The 22004-nt window shown below is 42.8% G+C and overlaps 1 protein-coding gene across 1 annotated transcript in view; it reads right to left on the bottom strand.

Annotated features, from left to right (window-relative positions):
- LOC129859539 (PDZ domain-containing protein 7-like) overlaps positions 1-22004 on the bottom strand; it is a 54201-nt gene that overhangs the window by 26178 nt on the left and 6019 nt on the right. Inside the window, exons 4-7 of the mRNA XM_055929420.1 lie at positions 21281-21457; positions 20801-20948; positions 19105-19165; positions 13517-14032 (exon numbers count right to left, since the gene is read on the bottom strand). Of these exons, the coding sequence (XP_055785395.1) occupies positions 13517-14032; positions 19105-19165; positions 20801-20948; positions 21281-21457 (902 nt within the window). The remainder of the gene's footprint in view (positions 1-13516; positions 14033-19104; positions 19166-20800; positions 20949-21280; positions 21458-22004) is intronic.

Genomic DNA, 22004 nt, shown 5'->3' with positions numbered 1-22004 from the left:
ACATGCCTGCCTATAAAAAGAAGAAATATGTTGGTAGTGGTTGACAGTTACTCAAAATGGATTTAAGTTTCCCCATCTCAAGTGATATATGAAGTATATCGAGTGATATATGAAGAAGTGTATTGCTGTTGTTTTGTTTACTTTGTTTTTGTCTTGCTTCAAAGAAAAATTGCACCAGATTGGGTCTGCTGGACAGTTGTGATTTATCCCTAAGGATTAGCCCTCTGACTCCATCACCCTGTAACTCTGCAGTGAGATTGCCATGATAGGGGAGTATAAGCCAATTTTGAGAAAATAAATTGTTTCAACTGTGTGTTGGTTTTCTCTTTGACATTTGTCTTAGACATTTGTATTAAGAATATTGGTAGTAGTAATAATTTGTCATACAGTGAAAAATGTTTCATAAAGTAAATCATTTGTCTGGATTTCCTGAATCAGAAATGCCATAAACTAAACTGTTGTTCTGGTCTGTCCTCTCTCGAGTTTATGGTGAATGTGACCACAGATGGTATTTAGATGCATGGAAGGGATAAATCGTCCGAGAGCATAGTGTTAACCTCACCCCCTCTAACCGGCTGAAGTAATTGCGACAATGGCGTTCACTATAGTCCTTACTTCTACCGTGAGACCTGAGTCCGTGCCAGCAGCCAGTACACCGCATCCACTCAAAGCTATCAACTGCCTTTTATCTCATGCCTCTCATGCCACATGAGTCCACGTTGAGTGAGTATGGAGAGAGATCCCGTCCAAACGGGATTGTGTAATGAAGCATATGTGTAACTGTATGGAGCAAATGTGTTAACCCATGATTTTACAAGAAGAATTGTACAACCTAGAATGAAGGGTTTGAAATTATGAAGTGTCTGGTTTTATGTGTTGATTTCCCTTACTCAAAAGTATAGAACCATATGATAGAAGCTATAAGCTAAGGTTTACCTATAAAATGTAATGATAATTATCACAGATTGAGTGATAAGAGGAGGGAATCTGACAGAAAATGCTTTGTTTGTGCTTTTCTAATAACCAATTTCTGTGTTCATGCAAGTGACAAATCCTCACTATCAGTATCTGGAATTTGGCAGTATGCGCAGACCCTTGTTTTGAGAATGAAGCAGTTTCAAGGTCTCAGTTTAGAGAGAAGAATGACCCAGTATGGTCAGTCACATGAATGAAGCAAACATTGATGAATAGGGCTGTTGCGGTGACCGTATTACCGCCACACGAGTCATGAAAGCAGTCAAATTCCATGTAGTCACGGTAATTAGGCTGCCTGTTACTAATTAACTGCCTGTTACTCAGGCCCAGAAGCCAGGATATGCATGTAATTGGTAGCATTGGATAGAAAACACTATGACGTTTCTAAAACTGTTAGAACAATGTCTGAGACTATAACAGAATTGATAGGGCATGCAAAAATCCCAAGAAAATCTAACCAGAATTTGTTTTTTCAGCTCCCAGGCTCTTATTATGGAAACCTATTGGAAACCCCTATGTCCGTCACCCAAATTGCAATTCCTATGGCTTCCACTAGATGTCAACAGTCAAGGTTATTCAAGGTATTAGGGTTCTTTTTTGAAAAACTAACAAGTATTTGGTGTTTTTGTTGGAAGAGCACCTGGACCAAATCAGTCTTTCGGCGTGTGAGGGAGAAGGCGTGTGCTTACGAATTTTCCTTTCCTATTGAGCACAGTACTTTCTGTGTTAAATATTACAGTTTATTTACATTTTAGACTACCTGAGGATTAAATAGAAACGTTGTTCGACTTGTTTGGACGAAGTTTACCAGTAGCTTTTTGGACTCCTTTGTCTGCATTTTGAACGAGTGGATTACTGAAATCAATGGCGCCAATTAAACTGACTTTTTGGCATATAAAGAAGCATTTTATTGAACAAAAGAGGAAGATCTTCAAAGGTAAGTGATTTATTTCATCGCTATTTGTGATTTTGTGAAGCCTGTGCTGGTTGAAAAATATCTTGATGTGGGGCTCTGTCCTCAGATAATCGCATGGTATGCTTTCGCCGTGAAGCCTTTTTGAAATCTGACAATGCAGCTGGATTAACAAGAACATAAGCTTTTAAATGATATAAGATGTTCATGAATGTTTAATATTACAACAACAAAAAAATATTGCGCGCCCTCCAATTTCCCCCGGATGTTGTCGGCTTCAATCCCGCTAGCGGGACACCTACCCCCAAGATTAATAGCCTACCAAACTTTCAAACTGCCTGGTCCTCAGCACTCTATTGTCCCTCTAATCACTCTGACGTCAATGCAAATGTAATCGAAAATCTAATCAAACACTTCATGAGAGCCCATGAGCTCATGTTGCACAACATTTCTATAGGCTATGCATTTGCGCGAGAAAACAGAGTGATGGCATCTACTAAAAAGAGGAGGATCCCATCAGCTTTCTATAGGCTAGGTCTACTATATTTATTTCTCACCTTTCCTAATATTAAGCACATTGCTTATACAGTATTTACAACAGGAGTTTAGCATACCGTCCTCCATTCGATATATTCAAGTGATTAGATGACATTTATTTTTTCCCGCTGCCCGTTTCGAAGCAGGTGCATGATAATGGTCCATTCTGAATCAAAACAAATTTTACACATATTATTTAGTATATGTAAAGACAAGATTAAATCAGGAATAGTCTGATGGGTGACAATATTAACCTATCACTTGTGAATGATATATTATCACCTGTGAATGATGCCAAGCATAAGAAACAATGCTTTTTCCCCCAACTTTTTCAATTCATAGTAGCACACCTCATGTAGCCTAGCTGATAGGCCTATATGGTTTTGACAAGGTTTGTATCACAACTGAAGTGGCCAAATAACTTCTTAATATAATAAAGCTCATTAATCCGCTTTACAAGTGGTGTAGAGCAATCTGGCATACATAAGCAGCGCTTGAGTAAGGTTTGGGGAAGATCATTTTCATTACAAAAATGCACCTTTATAATAAAAGCATTACATGCATAATTGCTTTTGCGGTCACTTTTGATAATGGTGTTTTCAGCTAATGGAACATTCCGCTTATAGCCTACTACCATGTGCGCATTGCTGTGCTTATAATGTGAAGAATTACCCTAATAGTTTGGAAACATTTCAAGCTAAATGTTCTGATCTGTTATGTCCGGCACATTGCATAAAGCGTTTTTTTAAATGCTTTTTTTATACTAGTGGTTGTATTAATTTAGGATCTATCGCATCCAACAACTGTCCCAGACTATGTTTGAAGACTATGTTAGCCTTCATTTCTCAGAACAAGAATAGACTGATGAGTTTCAGAAGAAAGTTCTTTGTTTCTGGCTATTTTGAGCCTGTAATCGAACCCACAAATGCTGATGCTCCAGATACTCAACTAGTCTAAAGAAGGCCAGTTTTATTGCTTCTTTAATCAGAACAACATGTTTCAGCTGTATTAACATAATTACAAAATGGTTTTCTAATAGTCAATTAGCCTTTTAAAAAGATAAACTTGGATAAGCTAACACAACGTGTCATTGGAACACAGGAGTGATGGTGTTACGTTCCCCAGTTTCTGTGTTCTGTTTTGTATTTGAGTGTGTGTTTCAGGAGATGGCTTCTGGAAGTACTCCCCAACCAGCTGATTGGTCTACCCCCAGGCTAATTGATGATTGGAGCTGACCCCGCCCCCTCGTCAAGAAGCAGCTGACACTAATCACCATTGCCACCTGAAGATAAAAGCCAGTGTTCTGCCCAAGAGATTGAGAGAGGAGAGATTTGGAGATCAGAGAGAGAATTGAATATTAGAGAGAGAATTGAATATTAGAGAGAGAATTGAATATTAGAGAGAGAATTGAATATTTTGGAAAGATCGAGAGAAATTAGATTGTGATATAGTGTTGGTTGTGTATCAGAAAGTGTGGTATGTACTGTTGTTGGTAGCAGTTCTGTTGTTGTTGGTAGCAGTTTTTCTATGTCCTGTGTTTGTGAGTGTTTGTGAAATCGTTAATAATTACTCTGTTTCGTTTGTTCCCAGGGGGGAAGGAGAAGGCACTTTGGGAGTGCTTAGGCAAGAGGCCCGAGGGCATACATATACCCGTAGTATATTTACTGTCTAGGCACACTAGGTAAGACCTGGGCGGACCACCCCCTGTAATTTGGTTAGGGCACCAGGCGGTGTTAAGTTAGGTAAGTTAAGTGGGTAGGCAGGTTAGATAGGAGAGGGGGAACTTTGATATTTACTTTCTTTGCTTTGGTTCCGTCCAGCCCCTTTTCCCCATATTACCGTGTAAGAAAATAAATTCTAGTAAACGGTAAATTCTGCTTTTGTGTCATCCTTACTCGTACCTACAGTCCATACCTCTTGCACTTCAGAGAGTTGAGTTGTAGCAGGGAGTTGCGTTCCCTCTTCTCAAAGGCGTGCGTAACAGATGGTTGCTGATAATGGGCCTCTGTACGCCTACTGTATGTAGATATGCCATTTTAAAAATCTGCCGTTTCCAGCTACAATAGTCATTTACAACATTAACAATGTCTACACTGTATTTCTGATCAATTTCATGTTATTTTAAATTTACAATTTTTTTGCTTTTCTTTCAAAAACAAGGACATTTTTTAAGTGACCCTAAACTTTGAACGGTAGTATAAATATATGGACGAGCAATGTCAGATCGGCACAGACCTAAGATACAGTAGAACAGAATACAGTATATACATATAAGATGAGTAATGCAAAATATGTAAACATTATTAAAGTGACTAGTGTTCCATTTATTAAAGTGGCCAGTGATTTCAAGTCTATGTATGTAGGCAGCAGCCTCTAATGTGTTATTGATGGCTATTTAACAGTCTGATGGCCTTGAGATAGAAGCTGTTTTTCAGTCTCTTGGTCCCAGCTTTGATGCACCTGTACTGACCTCACCTTCTGGATAATAGCGGGGTGAACAGGCAGTGGCTCGGGTGGTTGTTGTCCTTGATGATTTTTTGGGCCTTCCTGTGACATTGGGTGCTGTAGGTGTCCTGGAGTGCCGGTAGTTTGCTCCCAGTGATGTTTTGGACAGACCCCACCACCCTCTGGAGAGCCCTGTGGTTGTGGGCGGTGCAGTTGCCATACCAGGAGGTACGGCAGGCGCTGTTGCGCCTTCTTCACCACACTGTCTGTGTGGGTGGACCATTTCAGTTTGTCAGTGATGTGTATGCCGAGGAACTTGAAGCTTTCCATCTTCTCCACTGCAGTCCCGTCAATGTGGATAGGGGGGTGCTCCCTCTGCTGTTTCCTGAAGTCCACGATCATCTCTTTTGTTTTGTTGACGTTGAGTGTGAGGTTGTCTTCCTGGCACCACACTCCCTGAGCCCTCACCTCCTCCCTGTAGGCTGTCTCATCATTGTTGGTAAACAAGCCCCTACTGTTGTGTCGTCTGCAAACTTGATGATTGAGTTGGAGGCTTGCGTGGCCACGCAGTCATGGGTGAACAGGGAGTACATGAGGGGGCTGAGCATGCACCCTTGTTGGGCCCCAGTGTTGAGGATTAGCGAAGTGGGCGTGTTTCCTACCTTCACCACATGGGGGCGGCCCGTCAGGAAGTCCAGGACTCAGTTGTACAGGGTGGGGTTCAGACCCAGGGCCTTGAGTTTAATGATGAGCTTGGAGGGTACTATGGTGTTGAATGCTGAGCTATAGTCAAAGAACAGCATTCTTACGTAGGTATTCCTCTTGTCCAGATGGGATAGGGCAGTGTGCATTGCATCGTCTGTGGATCTATTGGGGCGGTTAGCAAATTGAAGTGGGTCTAGGGTGGCCAGTAAGCTAGAGGTGATATGATCCTTGACTAGTCTCTCAAAGCACTTCATGATGACGGAAGTGAGTGCTTGGGGGCAATAGTCATTTAGTTCAGTTACCTTACCTTTATTGGGTACAGGAACAATGGTGGACATCTTGATGTGTGTGGGAACAGCAGACTGGGGTACGGAGAGATTGAATATGTCGGTAAACACACCAGCTAGCTGGTCTGCGCATGCTCAGAGGATGCGTCCAGGCATGCCGTCTGGGCCGGCAGCCTTGCGAGGGTTAACACGCTTAAATGTCTTACTCATGTCGGCCACGGAGATGGAGAGCCCACAGTCCTTGGTAGCATGCCGCGTTGGTGGCACTGTGTTATCCTCAAAGCGGGCGAAGAATGTGTTTAGCTTGTCCGGAAGCAAGACGTCGGTGTCCGTGACATTGCTGGTTTTTCTTTTGTAGTCCGTGATTGTCTGTAGACCCTGCCACATACAACTCATGTCTGAGCTGTTGAATTGCGTCTCCACTTTGTCTCTATACTGACGCTTTGCCAGTTTGATTGCCTTGCGGAGGGAATAACTACACTGTTTTTAATCAGCCATATTCCCAGTCCACTTGCCATGGTTAAGTGTGGTGGTTTGCGCGTTCAGTTTTGCACGAATTTTGCCATCTATCTACGGTTTCTGGTTAGGGTAGGTTTTAATAGGGTACAACATCTCCTATGCACGTCCTGATAAACTCAGTCACCGTATCAGTATATTTGTCAATGTTATTTTCGGAGACTACCTGGAACATATCCCAGTCTGCATGATCAAAACAATCTTGAAGCGTGGATTCCGATTGGTCAGACCAGCATTGAATAGTCCTCATCACGGGTACTTCTTGTTTGAGTTTCTGCCTATGGAAATGGAGGAGCAAAATGGAGTCGTGGTCAGATTTGACGAAAGGAGGAAGGGCCTTGTAGGTATCCCGGAAGTTGGAGTAGCAATGGTTGAGTGTTTCCAGTACACTGTTAATAAAGAATAATCAATTAGGCCCTAATATATGGATTTCACATGACTGGGCAGGGGCGCAGCCATGGGTGGGCGCATAGACCCACCTTCTTCGGTCCCAGGTCCACCCACTGGGGAGCCAGGCCCAGCCAATCAGAATTCGGTTTTCCCCACAAAATTGATTTTTTCATTAGCTGTCCGGGTGGCAGGTCTCAGACGATCCCACAGGCAAAGAAGCCGGATGTGGAGGTCCTGGGCTAGCGTGGTTACACTAGTCTGCGGTTCTGAGGTTGGTTGGAAGTACTGCCAAATTCTCTAAAACGACATTGGAGGTGTCTTGTGGTAGAGAAATGAACATTCAATTTTCTGGCAACAGCTCTGGTGGACATTCCTGCAGTCAACATTTAAAATGCACATTCCCTGAAAACTTGAGACATCTGTGGCATTGTGTTCTGTGACAAAACTGCACATTTTAGAGTGCTCCTATTGTCCCCACCACAAGGTGCACCTGTGTAATGATCATGCTATTTAATCAGCTTCTTGATATGCCACACCTGTCAGGTGGATGGATTATCTTGGCAAAGGAGAAATACTCACTAACAGGGATGTAAAACAAATGTGTGCACAAACTTTGAGAGACATTTTTGTGCTTCTGGAATTTTTGTGCGTTTTTGTGCGTTTGGAACATTTCTGGGATCTTTCATTTCAGCTAATGAAACATGGGACAAACACTTTACATGTTGTGTTTATATTTTTGTTCAGTGTGCTGTAGGATAGATGGGAGATATCAGGCGACTCCTAACATATAGGAAGAGTTATGACATGAAGGCTCTGGTATCAAATGAGTGGTTAAGGAGCAGAACAATTTCACTTGTTAAAGCTGTACATTTTTGGGAAACCCAACCAAATTGACATAGAAATGTGAGTTATATATCTGTCATTCTCGTTGAAAGCCAGTCTAAGAAGAAGTACAGTGCATTCAGAAAGTATTCCAACCCCTTCCCTTTTCCACATTTGTTTACGTTACAGCCTTACCCTGAAATCGTTTTTTTTTAAATCATCAATCTACACACAATACCCCATAATGACATAGTGGAAACAGGTTTTTTTTTTTTTATGAAAAAAGTATTCAGACCCTTTGCTATGAGACTCGAAATTGAACTCAGGTGAATCCTGTTTCCATTAATCATCCTTGAGATGTTTCTACAACTTGATTGAAGTCCACCTGTGGTAAATTAAATTGATTGGACATGATTTGGAAAAGCACACACCTGTCTATATAAGGTCCCACATTTGACAGTGCATGTTAGAGAAAAAAACAAGCCATGAGGTCGAAGAGCACCGAGCCCGGATTGTGTCGAGGCACAGATCTGGGGAAGGGTACCAACACATTTCTGCAGCATTGAAGGTCCCCAAGAACACAGCGGCCTCCATCATTCTGGAATGGGGGAAGTTTGGAACCACCGAAACTCTTCCTAGAGCTGGCCGCTAGGCCAAACTGAGAAATCAGGGGAGAAGGGCCTTGGTCAGTGAGGTGACCAAGAACCCACCCGATGGTCACTCTGACAGTGATCTAGAGTTCCTCTGTGGAGATGGGAGAACCTTCCAGAAGGACAACCATCTCTTCAGGACTCCACCAATCACACCTTTATGGTAGAGTGGCCAGATGGAAGCCTTTCCTCAATAAAAGGCACATGACAGCCAACTTGGAGTTTGCCAAAAGGCACCTAAAGCACTCTCAGACCATGAGAAACAAAATTCTCTGGTCTGATTAAATCCAACATTGAACTTTTTGGCCTGAATGCCAAGCGTCACGTCTGGAGGAAACCTGGCACCATCCCTACGGTGAAGCATGGTGGTGGCAGCATCATGCTGGGGGGATGATTTTGAGCAGCAGACACTGGGAGACTAGTCAGGATCGAGGGAAAGATGAACGGAGCAAAGTACAGAGAGGTCCTTGATGGAAACCTGCTTCAGAGGGCTCAGGACCTCAGACTGGGGCGAAGGTTCACCTTCCAACAGGACAACGACCCTAAGCACACTGCCAAGACAACGCAGGAGTGGCTTTGGGACAAGTCTCTGAATGTCTTTGAGTGGCCCAGCCATAGCCCAGAACCCGATCGAACATCTCTGGAGTGACCTGAAAATAGCTGTGCAGCAACGCTCCCCATCCAACCTGACAGAGCTTGAGAGGATCTGCAGAGAAGAATAGGGGAAAGTGCCCAAATACAGGTGTGCCAAGCTTGTAGAGTCATACCCAAGAAGACTCTAGGCTGTAATCGCTGCCAAAGGTGCTTCAACAAAGTACTGAGTAAAGGGTCTGAATACTCATGTAAATACGATAATTAAAATGTAAAAAATACATTTGCAAAAAATTCTACAAACCTGCTTTTGTTTTGTCATTATGGTTTATTATGTGTAGATTGATGAGAAAAAAACACATTTTTATCCATTTTAGAATAAGGCTGTAACGTAACAAAATGTGGATAAAGTCAATAGGTCTGAATACTTTCCGAATGCACTGTAGATCTGTTATATGTGTGCTATTTCTATGCTTCCCGTTCTTAAATTTAGTTTTTGCATCTTTCAAAATGCTGAAAATACAATATTTTTGATTGTTGACAATATACTTCACAGCGGTTTAGAATGTACATTGATTCTCTACACTACACATTGCTTATTTAGTCACACAAACTGAAATTAGGTGAACTTTTAGAATTTTAGCAACCCTCCCTTAAAATCTGGTCCCAATTCCGAAGTCACTTTATCCTTAAACAAGCAAGCGGCTGCTCTCCATTAACATTTAATCATCTCTTCCCAGCGTCACAGATTGACACGACATTCCAGTTCTGGCACAGGAGCGGTCTGGTGTTATTTTTGTGACCTATTTGTTGATAACACGTTGGTCTCATTCGATACTCTGTGGGTTGACCGTAATATTCCCAATACCCAACACATTTTTAGATACCTGCAAACTCACAGCTTTGCCAAAAAAAGATTTAGATTCATTTACACTCGAGCCTACTAAGTGTCCAGCCGAGAGATGCTTAGATCTTAACCCTTATCTGAAGGGCGCAATCTCGAGATTATACAACATAATACAGAACATTAATCCGCCTTTCTTTGCAAATACAAAATCTGTATGGGAGCAAGACATAGGTGGCGAGCTACCCGATGATAAATGGCAACAAAGTATTGAGTGTACCCACACATCATCATTTTAAATAAGGCATGGGCTTATTCAGTTTAAGTTTTTGCACCGTCTCCATTACTCAAATGACAGATTGGCAAAAATATACCCAAATGTTGACCCCAAGTGTTTGAGATGCAGCGACTGTGGGACACACGTTTTGGTCATGCCAATCTTTGAGTGGCCTCTGGGACCCCATTTTTGATACATTCTCACATATGTGTAACACAACTGTCAGGCCCAACCCAGTCACTGACATTTTTGGGGAACTTCCTCTAGACCAGAATGCTACCACGCCACTCTGCTAGCTCGCCGCCTTGTCCTCTTTCACTGGAAGACTGCAAAGCCGCCATTCCTTTATGCAGTGGGTTAAGGAGGTGATGTCATCTCTGCCTCTGGAGAAGGTTAGGTACACTGTGCATGGGTCTCGACAAAAGTTAGACTTAATCTGGTCCCCATTAATACAATACGTGGCGAGCCTGCCTTTTACTTAGTGTAACTTGCATAGTTTGGTAAGCAAGTCATGTCTGTTCTAGTGGTCATTTGGGCTGATAATCTTTATTGAACTTTTTTCCCCCATCGTTTTTGTTTCTATTACTGTTAGTTTCTGTTTTTTTTTCCCTATTTAACTTACTTTTATAGATGTCTTGATGGGTGGGTGGTTGGGAGGGAGGAAGGAAGGGAGTGAGGGAGGGAGGGGATGGATGGATGGGAGAATGAGGGGTTGCGGTTGTACTGTTTTTGTTGTTATATCTGAAAATCGATAAATAAAGTAAAAAATCTAAAAGATACATTTTAGCAACCAGGAAATGGCGGCACGATTTCTGCATATTCACCTTTAAAGTAAATTGACTAAATTAAATCAAATACTACCATGTGAAAAGCCCATTTGTTACAAGTAATCTCTTTGTCTTTGTTAAATGGGTCTTTGTTAAATGCTTTGCTTGTGGATGTACCTTTGCCAGATTGAGGTTCACAGAGAAAAATGACAAAAATAATTGTATGTGTTTGTTATTTTAAAGTATAATTCATTAGACTTTGCATGGTTCTATGCTCACACTGGCCAATACAAGTGGATGATACACTCTTCAGTAAGAGGTTAAAGACTGTTCATCTCTCATCCAGTCACATTCTCTGCCCTCTCCAGTAAATCATTCCTAGTAGACAAGAACCCGGTAATATTGATGTATTGTACACAGATGGTTACATTCACTGTTATTTTGAAACCTCTGCTGCAGTCATCTGGATAACATTAACAAAAGTATGACTCGGGGTGCATCTCAATAGTCTGAAGTGACTTTCTTTGTGTCCTTTCCCTCATCTGCATAAAGTAGCCATCGGGTAAAATCAAATACCTGTTACTGTACAGTCGTGGCCAAAAGTTTTGAGAATGACACAAATATGAATTTTCACAAAGTCTGCTGCCTCAGTTTGTATGATGGCAATTTGCATATACTCCAGAATGTTATGAAGAGTGATCAGATGAATTGCAATTCATTGCAAAGTCCCTCTTTGCCATGCAAATGAACGGAATCCCAAAAAAACATTTCCACTGCATTTCAGCTCTGCCACAAAAGGACCAGCTGACATCATGTCAGTGATTCTCTCGTTAACACAGGTGTGAGTGTTGACGAGGATAAGGCTGGTGATCTCTCCGTCATGCTGATTGAGTTCGAATAACAGACTGTAAGCTTCAAAAGGTGGGTGGTGCTTGGAATCATTGTTCTTCCTCTGTCAATCATGGTTACCTGCAAGGAAACACGTACCGTCATCATTGCTTTGCACAAAAAGGGCTTCACAGGCAAGGATATTGCACCTAAATCAACCATTTATCGGATCATCAAGAACTTCAAGGAGAGCGGTTCAATTGTTGTGAAGAAGGCTTCAGGGCCCCCAAGAAAGTCCAGCAAGCACCAGGACTGTCTCCTAAAGTTGATTCAGCTGCGGGATCGGGGCACCACCAGTACAGAGCTTGCTCAGGAATGACAGCAGGCAGGTGTGAGTGCATCTACACGCACAGTGAGGCAAAGACTTTTAGAGGATGGCCTGGTGTCAAGAAGGGCAGCAAAGAAGCCACTTCTCTCCAGGAAAAACATCAGGGGAAGACTGATATTCTGCAAAAGGTACAGGGATTGGATTGCTGAAGACTGGGGTAAAGTCATTTTCTCTGAGGAATGCCCTTTCCGATTGTTTGGGGCATCCGGAAAAAAGCTTGTCCGGAGAAGACAAGGTGAGTGCTACCATCAGTCCTGTGTCATGCCAACAGTAAAGCATCCTGAGACCATTCATGTGTGGGATTGCTTCTCAGCCAAGGGAGTGGGCTCACTCACAATTTTGCCTAAGAACACAGCCATGAATAAAGAATGGTACCAACACATCCTCCGAGAGCAACTTCTCCCAACCATCCAGGAACAGTTTGGTGACGAACGATGCCTTTTCCAACACGATGGACCACCTTGCCCTAAGGCTAAAGTGATAACTAAGTGGCTCGGGGAAGAAAACATTGATATTTTGGGTCCGAGGCCAGGAAACTCCCCAGAACTTAATCCCATTGAGATCTTGTGGTCAATCCTCAAGAGGCGGGTGGACAAACAAAAACCCACAAATTCTGACAAACTCCAAGCATTGATTATACAAGAATGGGCTGCCATCAGTCAGGATGTGGCCCAGAAGTTAATTGACAACATGCCAGGGCGGATTGCAGAGGTCTTGAAAAAGAAGGGTCAACACTGCAAATATTGACTAATTGCATCAACTTTGTGTAATTGTCAATAAAAGCCTTTGACACTTATGAAATACTTGTAATTATACTTCAGTATTCCATAGTAACATCTGACAAAAATATCTAAAGACACTGAACCAGCAAACTTTGGAAATTAATATGTGTGTCATTCTCAAAACTTTTGGCCACGACTGTCGGTTTCACCACCATTTTGCTTTCACCTTTTCTTTGTTTTCAGGTCAGTGCAGTTGAAGGAGAGGAGAGCATAGACTATTGAAATGCACCCTCAGACAGTAATGCCTGATTCACACTATTGAGCCAAGTCGAGCTGTGCAATGCTGGCCTGGTTAAGCATACACCATAGTTCTGAAACCATGCTGGAAAGGACAATGTGAATTAAAAATGTCCTGGCCAACACAGTTTGGTTCGGGTTGGCCCTATAGTGCGAAAAAGGCTTCAGTGTTGTTTTCGTTGACTTCCTGGTGAGAGGGAGGGCCAGTGGGGTCGTGTGCAGGTCATCAGACTCCAGCTCAGAGGGGATCTCCCTAAAGCTCAGAGGGCGTATCTCATTACCCAGAGGCACCCACAGCCACAGGCACTGAACTGAACTCTGGGTAACTCTAGTGTGGCGAAGGAGATAGTTGCTCTGGGTTAGGATTAGATATACAGGTATGGCTATTCATGTATCAAAAACAGGAGGGAGGGATACATTCCAAAAACTGTTTTTTGACAACAATGTATTTCCCATTTATGATTCCATGGCCTCTGTTCTCTTAGACCTTTGGATTTCTTGCGGATCATACGCTGTGGACTGGGAACTATTTACATGAACTGATCATAGTTTTGCTCCTCACCTGTAACTGTGATATGGCTCTGGGATCGTCTGATGGGCTTTCTCGGTCTGCTCAAGGCCATAAGCACCGCCGTTTTCGGGGAGTCCTGCGCCACGTCCTGTTCCCCTGGTGACAACAAACCCCCTTTGCCCCTTCCCCTATCTCCAGCCCCTCCCCTTTCCACAGGACCCTCTCCTTTCCCCCGAATTGGTGTGTCCTTCAAAATCACAGTGGCGCCTAGCGTCCGGCTTGTTTCCATGGCAACCAGCCTTCCATGAGGCAAGTGGGGTGCGTTAGAGTCCAAGGGGGGGTGTAGGTCAGTCTGCATGGCGGTCTCTGCGGTGCGTTCGGAGCTGCTGGTGCGGCGAGAGCGGTCCTCAGTGGAGATGCAGACGTCCACCATGTCGGAGCCAAAGGCGGGGGGGAAGAGGACCTGGGAGAGACCACTAAGGGAGCTGAGGGGGGTGGAAGACAGGGAGGAGGCCGAGGAGTAAGAGTCAGATCCCTGGGAGGAGGACGTAGGCCCTCCATTGGCCACTGCATGGGGAAGAAGAGGAACTCATTTAGAAACAGTAGCTGGAGATTTGAAAAGTAAATGTATAGTGTTTCAATACCAAAGGACACAATATAATATTCTCTAATGATGCAAAACTTATGTTAAAGACACGTATTTGTAGTTTGATGAAAGTGACCACTAGTGAACCTCATAAGTGGAGTTGAAATCAGGGTTTATTGTGTAATCAGAATGAAGGCATGTTTTCCTCAGTTTTATAGTGTGTCCTCAAATCATCCAACTCTAGTTCCCATCCCACAGTCCACGAGCTGTATACATAACACACATTTTTCACACGATCATAAAGTCTTTGTAGTTGGTACAGACTAACATCTGGCTGAGTTCACTGTTTGTTTATTTGTTTATTTGGATCCCCATAAGCTTTTGCAGAAGCAGCAGCTACTCTTCCTGGGGTCCACAAAAAACACAAAGCATGACAAGTAACAAAACACTGATAGACAAGGACAGTCACACACATTTTAAATACAACGATATACAAACAAAGCAACTAAAAAATTATACAAAAAATACAACAACAAAAATGATGTGTGTTAGTGTGTTTTTAATCTGTTTTTTCAAGGTACATTTGCTGTTTGCAATCATGGCTCTGTATAAAACTGTGTGTTGCCGGAAATTTGTTTTGGACTTGGGGACTGAGAAGAGACCCCTGGTGGTATGTATTGTGGGGTATGTATAGGTGTCTGAGCTGAATGTTATTTGATTATGCAGACAATCTAGATTTTTCACCACAGTAATATTTCTCATAAAACTAGAAGAGAAGCAGTTAATCTCTCGTCAACCCTCAACCAGAAAAGACTGGCATGCATGTTGTTTATGTTTGTTCTGTATGTGCAGTTAGGGGGTCTGTTTTAAGCAAGCTGCAGCAAGTCTTTCTTCGCTGCACTTGACCATATTACTGGACAGTAATCAAGATGGGACAAGACCAGAGCCTAAACAACTAATACAGTTGATTGTTGTGTCAAAAAGCAGAACATATTTTTATAACAGACATACCCCTCCCCATCTTCACAAGAAATGTGTCAATATGACTTGATAATTGACCATCCAATGTCATACACCTAGGAGTTTAGCTTCCTAAACTTGCTCAATGGTCGTACCAGGCTTAAATACCATGTATTCAAGAACAGTTTATTATTAATCACCCACTCTGATACTGACTTTAACTCATTATTTAGAATTTAAGTGAGCTCACTGGCTTTGGGAGCTGACATGTGGAATCTGCATACATAGTCATTCTAGCTTCATGTAAGACCAGTGGCAAATCCTTTGTTAAAGTAGTGAACAGTAATGGCCCAAGGCAACTGCCCCCCTGGGACACTGCACTGTACATATCTTATGTTAGAGAAGCTTCCATTGAAGAACGCTCTCTGGGTTCTATTGGATAAATAACTCTCCAACCATGTGATGGCAGGTGATATAAAGTGTTTTCAATAAAAATGTATGATTAATAACATCAAAGGCTGCGCTGAAATCTAACAATACATCTCCAACTATAATCTTATTATCTATTTCTTTTAACCAATCATCAGTCAGAGTCAGTGCAGTAGAAGTTGAGTGCCCTTCTCTATTTGCATGCTGAAAGTCAGTAGTTAACTTGTTCTCTGAAAAATAGCATTGTATTTGGTCAAACACAATCCTATCCATCAGTTTACTAAAAACAGGCAGCAAACTGATTGGGCGACTGTTAGAGCCAGCAAATGGTGCTTTACTATTTTTAGGCAGTGGAATTACTTTAGCTTCCTTCCACGCCTGTGGCACAAACTCATTTGGGCTTTGGTTAAAGATATAGCAAAGAGTAGCGATAATACAGTCTGCTACCATTTTCAATAGTTTCCAATCACTGTTGTCTATACCTGGTGGCTTATCATTATTGATGGATAACAATAGTTTTTCCACCTCTCCCACACAAACTTGACCAAATTCCAAACAGCAATCCTTCACTTTCATTTTTAGATATTTTATACAAAAATATGATGGTTCACTGTTCAATGTTGTCATTTCACTTCTGAGTTTCCACTTTACTAGTGAAATAGTCATTGAAATGATTGGCAATATCGAAAAGTTTCGTTAAAAATGACCCATCAACTTCAATGAACGATGGAGATTAATTGGGTTTTCTGCCCTTAAACATCATTTAAGGTACTCCAAAGTATTTTTCCATTGTGTTTTATGTCATTCATCTTTGTTTGGTAATATATGTTTAGTCACAATATTTCTCAATTTACATCATGTCAACCAATCAGCTGAGCAGCCTGACTTCTTTGCCACCTCTTTGGCATAATTGCTTTGAAGCATTTTTTATTTTTAATTCATCATCAATCCAGGAAACTCTAATAATTCTCACAGTTAGGAAACTAACAGGTGCATGCTTGTCAACAATTAGCATTGATACTTGTTTTAATACTTCCAGTGCTGCATCTGGATTCAATTCCTCATACACATCAGACCAATATACATTTTTTACATCTTCAACAAAATAACATTTTCTATGATCTCTTATAAATGACTTTAGGCCCAACCTTTGGCACTTTGGCTTTCCTTATTATTGCCACAATGTCATGGTCACTACAGACAATGCAAACTGATATTGCTTTGGAGCAAGGCTCTGTAGCATTGGTGAAGATCTGATCCAACACTATTGGTATGCACTCTAGTTGGTTGAGTGATAACCTGAGTCATATTACAGGCCTTAGTCACAGTTAGAAGCTTCATCTTGAGAGGACAGCTAGTTGCTAAACAGTCAATGTTCAGGTCACCCAGAAAATAGACCTCTCTGTTAACATCACACACATTATCAAGCATTGCACACATATTATTCAAATACTGACTGTTAGCACTTGATGGCCTGTAGCAGCACCCCAAAATAAGAAGCTCTAGATGAGGCAGGTGAACTTGCAACCGCAACACTTTAACAGTATTTGACATTAGATCCTCTCTAAGCTTTACAGGAATATGACTCTGAACATATACAGCAACACCTCCACCATGGGCATTCCTGTATTTTCTGTAGATGATATATCCCTGTATTGCTACTGCTGTATCAAAGGAATTAGTTTCAGAGATGGCCAGTATATGAATGTTATCTGATGTTAGCAAGTTATTTTCTTTCATGAACCTTATTTCTAAGGCTACATATACTAATATGGGCTATTCTTAGCCCTTGCATTGGTAGCTTATTGGAGATAGACATAATATGGAGACAAAATAAAAAAGTGTGTGTGTGTGTGTGTGTGTGTGTCTGTGTCTGTGTGTGAGAGAGAGAGAAAGAGAGGTTGGGCTGAAGCTACTGACCCTGAGGCTTGGATCTCTCATCCCTCCCAGGCTTTTTGGAGGGAGGATGGACAATGAGCTGGTCGTAGCAGATGTAAGCAATGTTCCCATGCTCTCTGACAGCTTTCATAGTTGGGATAAGTTCATTCTGCTTCTGGCACACAGCTTCAAAGAGGTCCTCGTTGAGGATGATGTTGGTTCCTCTCAAGTTCTTGGCTCTCTCCAGAACAGCCATCTTGTCCTTAAACCTCAGGAACTTGACCGCTATCGGCCTCAGTCTGTCACCTAGGCTGGTTACATGTTTTCCAGACCTGTGGGCGCGTTCCACCTCAATCTTCGTATGATCCATCGGCAGCTTTTCAGTGATCATTTTTTCATATTTTCTCCTCAGACTCGGTCAAGCTCTCATGTGAAGACGCTGGTATGTCATTCACAACAATGTTATCCCCCTGGCTTGTCCCTTTAGATAGTCGTTTTTTCCAGTCATTGTTAATAATGATTCACAGAGAGAGTGCTGATGTCAGCGAGAGAATTTACAGTTTTTTGTCATCTTGCTGCAAGTTTGTTGTAACAACTGCTTGCAACAAACTCTTTTTGTTTGTTTAAAAGATCCTTCACCTGTGATAGAGAAATACTGTCCCCTCCATGACTCCCACCTTTGGCTTTGGATGCCATGGTAGGATTGCATGCCAATGCTGGTACTCCATGCAGTTCCAGAAGACAGGGCAGGTCGCAGGGAAGATTTAAACAGCAGCAAACAGCAGGGATTCAGACAGCCACAAGCCTGGGTCAATCTGCTGTCCCAGCCACAAGGGCTAACTGCGTGTGTTCAATCTGTAAAGGAAACCTTGCTAGCTTGAGAGCTAGTTAGCAGCTAGGCTAGCTGCTACGCCAAGCATCTCTTCAAACTTTTGGTTGGCAGTATCCCTGGACAGATATAGCGGTACCAGCAACTGAGGCTAACCGTGTCACGGGATCAAAAAGTAACCAAACTTTTTCAGAGACTTTCAAAACTTTAAAACAACAAACCGCTGTGTTAGCTAATCCCATTGGCTTTAACTACAGTAAATCCAGAGAATCAATTCAACTACATGAATCATCAGGAAAAATCATATAAAAGCCATAAACAACTCAGTAGCCTTAGATCGCAGCAACCTAAATACACAGAGAGTATGTCCCAAATGGAACCCTATTTCTTATATACAGTAATGCACTACTTTTGACCAGAGCCCTATAGACACTGGTCAAAAGTGCACTAAATAGGGAATAGGATGCCATTTGGGACACAAACCCATCCAGCCACCCAGCCACCAACCTGTCGTAACACGCCGTGCCCAACCCAGAGTACTGCTCTGTCTCTGAGCACACACAGCACTAATCTGGGGCTATTTTCAGACCCACTCATATTAAGCAAAAAGCAGAGGATCAGATCTGGGGACTGAGATGAATACTGCAGAGGGATTTAGTTAAAGTACATGTGATGTAGCCGGTGCTCTACTTTAGATTGACACGTCATGTAATGTCATGTAATGTAGAATCTGGCAGAGTCTTAATTGGAGATTGGGATTCTAGAATTGGTGAAGCTTTCATGAAATGAATGGAATATTCAAATAAACATTGAGGTCAAGCGTTTAATGTACTTATTTTTTATTTTTTACGTTTGAATCCTTTCATGTTACTTATTAGCTCATTGTACTTCCATTAGTTTACTATACATTCAGGATTGTCTGTGTGTGAGTAGCATACTAAGAAGAGAGATACATACTTTTGCTGAGCCAGCTGTATTCAGCCACCATCTCTTTGTATGCAGGGTATCTTCCTGCCTCCTGTTAGGATGAAGATAAACATCACATCATCATCATAATCATATTCGTTCTCTATCATCATCATCATCATCCTCCACCTTATTCTTTCCATCATACTCATCATCATCATCATCACACACAGCATTTCTATAAATATTTTATCAGAAGTTCAGTTCTCAGTCCTTATATGTGGATATCTGGATGCGTTTACCCTAGGATAGGTGTTCTGAGGACAGGATATAAGTAGACTAGCCTCTATTTCATGACCTTTACAGAGTCTCACAGAAGTTTCTTCTGGCTCTGGGGCACATGTGACCTTCCACTCAGTGAAAGTGTGTGGGTGCTACAAGGACAAGTGACCCTTAGGGACTTGACGGACCTCACTGCAATTCCACATGAGGTCACACACACACACACACACGCACGCACGCATGCACGCACACACACACACACACACACCCTGTATTAATACAGAAACACAGCTCTAGGGAAAAACTGGAGCCCTGACCCAAGATGGCAGACACTCACCAGATTCACCACCTCTCCAGGGCAGCTTATGCCTTCTCACCATACTGCTACTTAGCACAGGCCCACATGGAGAACAGGGCACCATTTTAGGTCAAACACAAGTCTCACTTGATTACTTCTAAGATCCCTACACTTAAGACCACAAAGGAAAGCCACCATTTCAGTTCAGGCGGATGTCACAGTGGACCCCCTCTGAGAGCTTCCACAATGGGCCTTGGTCTGGGTAGGTGTTGGAGGGCGTTTAGCAAACTAACCCGGATCCTATGTGTGTAATTTTGAGCCATAATGTGGTTTAGCGCGGGCAGAGGAGAGACATAAAACAAGGCTTTCTGCTGATTATAACTTGATCTTGCTGCCTTGTAAATAATGAACGTCGTCTCTGGCGTTTTTTCTCGCACGGAACCCGAGATGAGAGGAGTAAAGTGAGCCCACTGGAATCCGAGGGGCTGGGCGTGCACACATACACACACACACACACACACACACACACACACACACACACACACACACACACACACACACACACACACACACACACACACACACACACACACACACACACACACACACACACACACACACACACACACACACACACACACACACAGGTACACACACAAACACAGAGGAATGCATGGGCTAGGTGCCAGCTGCTTTACTATGCTGTCTCACTCCACAGTGCAAGAAGAGCCGGTGTTGTTTAACGGACTGCAACATCCATTAATGTGCCAGAGTACTTAGAGCACCACGTGATCAACTGTTAGGTATGAAATGGATCTAACCTTTTGAACATTGAGTACATGTTTCATATGAAAGGTTAGTGTGTACCACTTTCAACCGTGATGTACATGCATTTAGGAGAACAGTATTGATCAGTGTATATGATGGAGAGGAGACAAGGAGTGGAGGCAACTTTAGACTATTGAGATGCACTTATAATGGCTGTGTTTCATTTCAGAAAGATGTTCCCTTCCATCTGCCCTAGCTAGTTCACTCCACTTCACAGATCTGATAGGACTTGATAGGTAGATAGCTAAAGAAAAAGTTTGCGTCCCAACAGGTGTAGTGCACTTTCAAGGGAACAGGGTGCCACTTGGGACGCAGTCAAAGATGAGTCTTCTCTCTCACCCTGATGGTCAGCATGATGTGGGTGTGGCTCTTCAGAACTTCCACGGCATTGCTATGGGTGATGCCATCAAAGCTCACCCCATTGGCCGCCAGGATCTGGTCGCCCATCTTGATGCCATGCTGCTCTGCCAGACCCCCAGGGTCCAACCTGATCACAATACACAAAGAAGTCAAGGAAGATGTGTCATGGAGATGGCCGGTTGTTTTGAGTTGTGTTTTGTATTGCTCTGCGCTTCTAACGTTGTTCTAACATTGTTCTCTGATAGTTACCATCCAGTAGTTAGAGTTCAGATTCAAATAAGGGCTGCTCACGTCTCCCACAAGTCAATTCTGAATATATTTACATGTTACAAACAGGTATCTCCACTGTATTTTGTTGTTGTTGAGAGCAACAGTGTTGTATGCTTGAGCAGTTTAATCTAGTGATGGGTGGGAACATAAACCTTCACAACCTGTAACAACCTCCCCAGGACCACGTACTTAGAGACGTAGATGCCCAGTCCGAACTCCTTGCCCCCTCTGATGTTGAATCCCAGGCAGTAGTCGTCTGAGGTTGTGTAGAGGTGAACCATCCTACGGAGAACACTGTCTGAACTGGCATCTGAAGGAGTACGGCCACTCTCCTCTACTACCATACGCCTCTGGATCAGATCCACCCTGCAGAAACAAACACATGCTAGATATGTACATAAACATACTGTACATACAAACACACACAGATATGTACATACACTAGACCCACTCCAATTTACATACCGCCCTAGCAGATCCACAGATGATGCAATCTCTATTGCACTCCACATTGCCCTTTCCCACCTGGACAAAAGGAACGCCTATGTGAGAATGCTATTCATTGACTACAGGTCAGCGGTCAACATCATAGTGCCCTCAAAGCTCATCAATAAGCTAAGGACCCTGGGACTAAACACCTCCCTCTGCAACTGGATCTTGGACTTCCTGACGGGCCACCCCCAGGTGGTAAGGATAGGTAACAACACAACCGCCACGCTGATAATCAACACAGGAGCCCCTCAGGGTTGCGTGCACAGTCCTCTCTTGTACTCTCTTGTTCACTCATGATTGCACGGCCAAGCACGACTCCAACACCATCATTAAGTTTGCCGATGACACAACAGTGGTAGGCCTGATCACCGACAACGACGAGACAGCCTATAGGGAGGAGGTCAGAGACCTGGCCGTGTGG

The sequence above is a fragment of the Salvelinus fontinalis genome, chromosome 1, assembly GCF_029448725.1.
Source record: "Salvelinus fontinalis isolate EN_2023a chromosome 1, ASM2944872v1, whole genome shotgun sequence".
In the NCBI taxonomy this organism is placed as follows: domain Eukaryota; kingdom Metazoa; phylum Chordata; class Actinopteri; order Salmoniformes; family Salmonidae; genus Salvelinus; species Salvelinus fontinalis.
The sequence above is the reverse complement of the archived record's forward strand: the minus strand, read 5'-3'. Positions and strand labels throughout refer to the sequence as shown.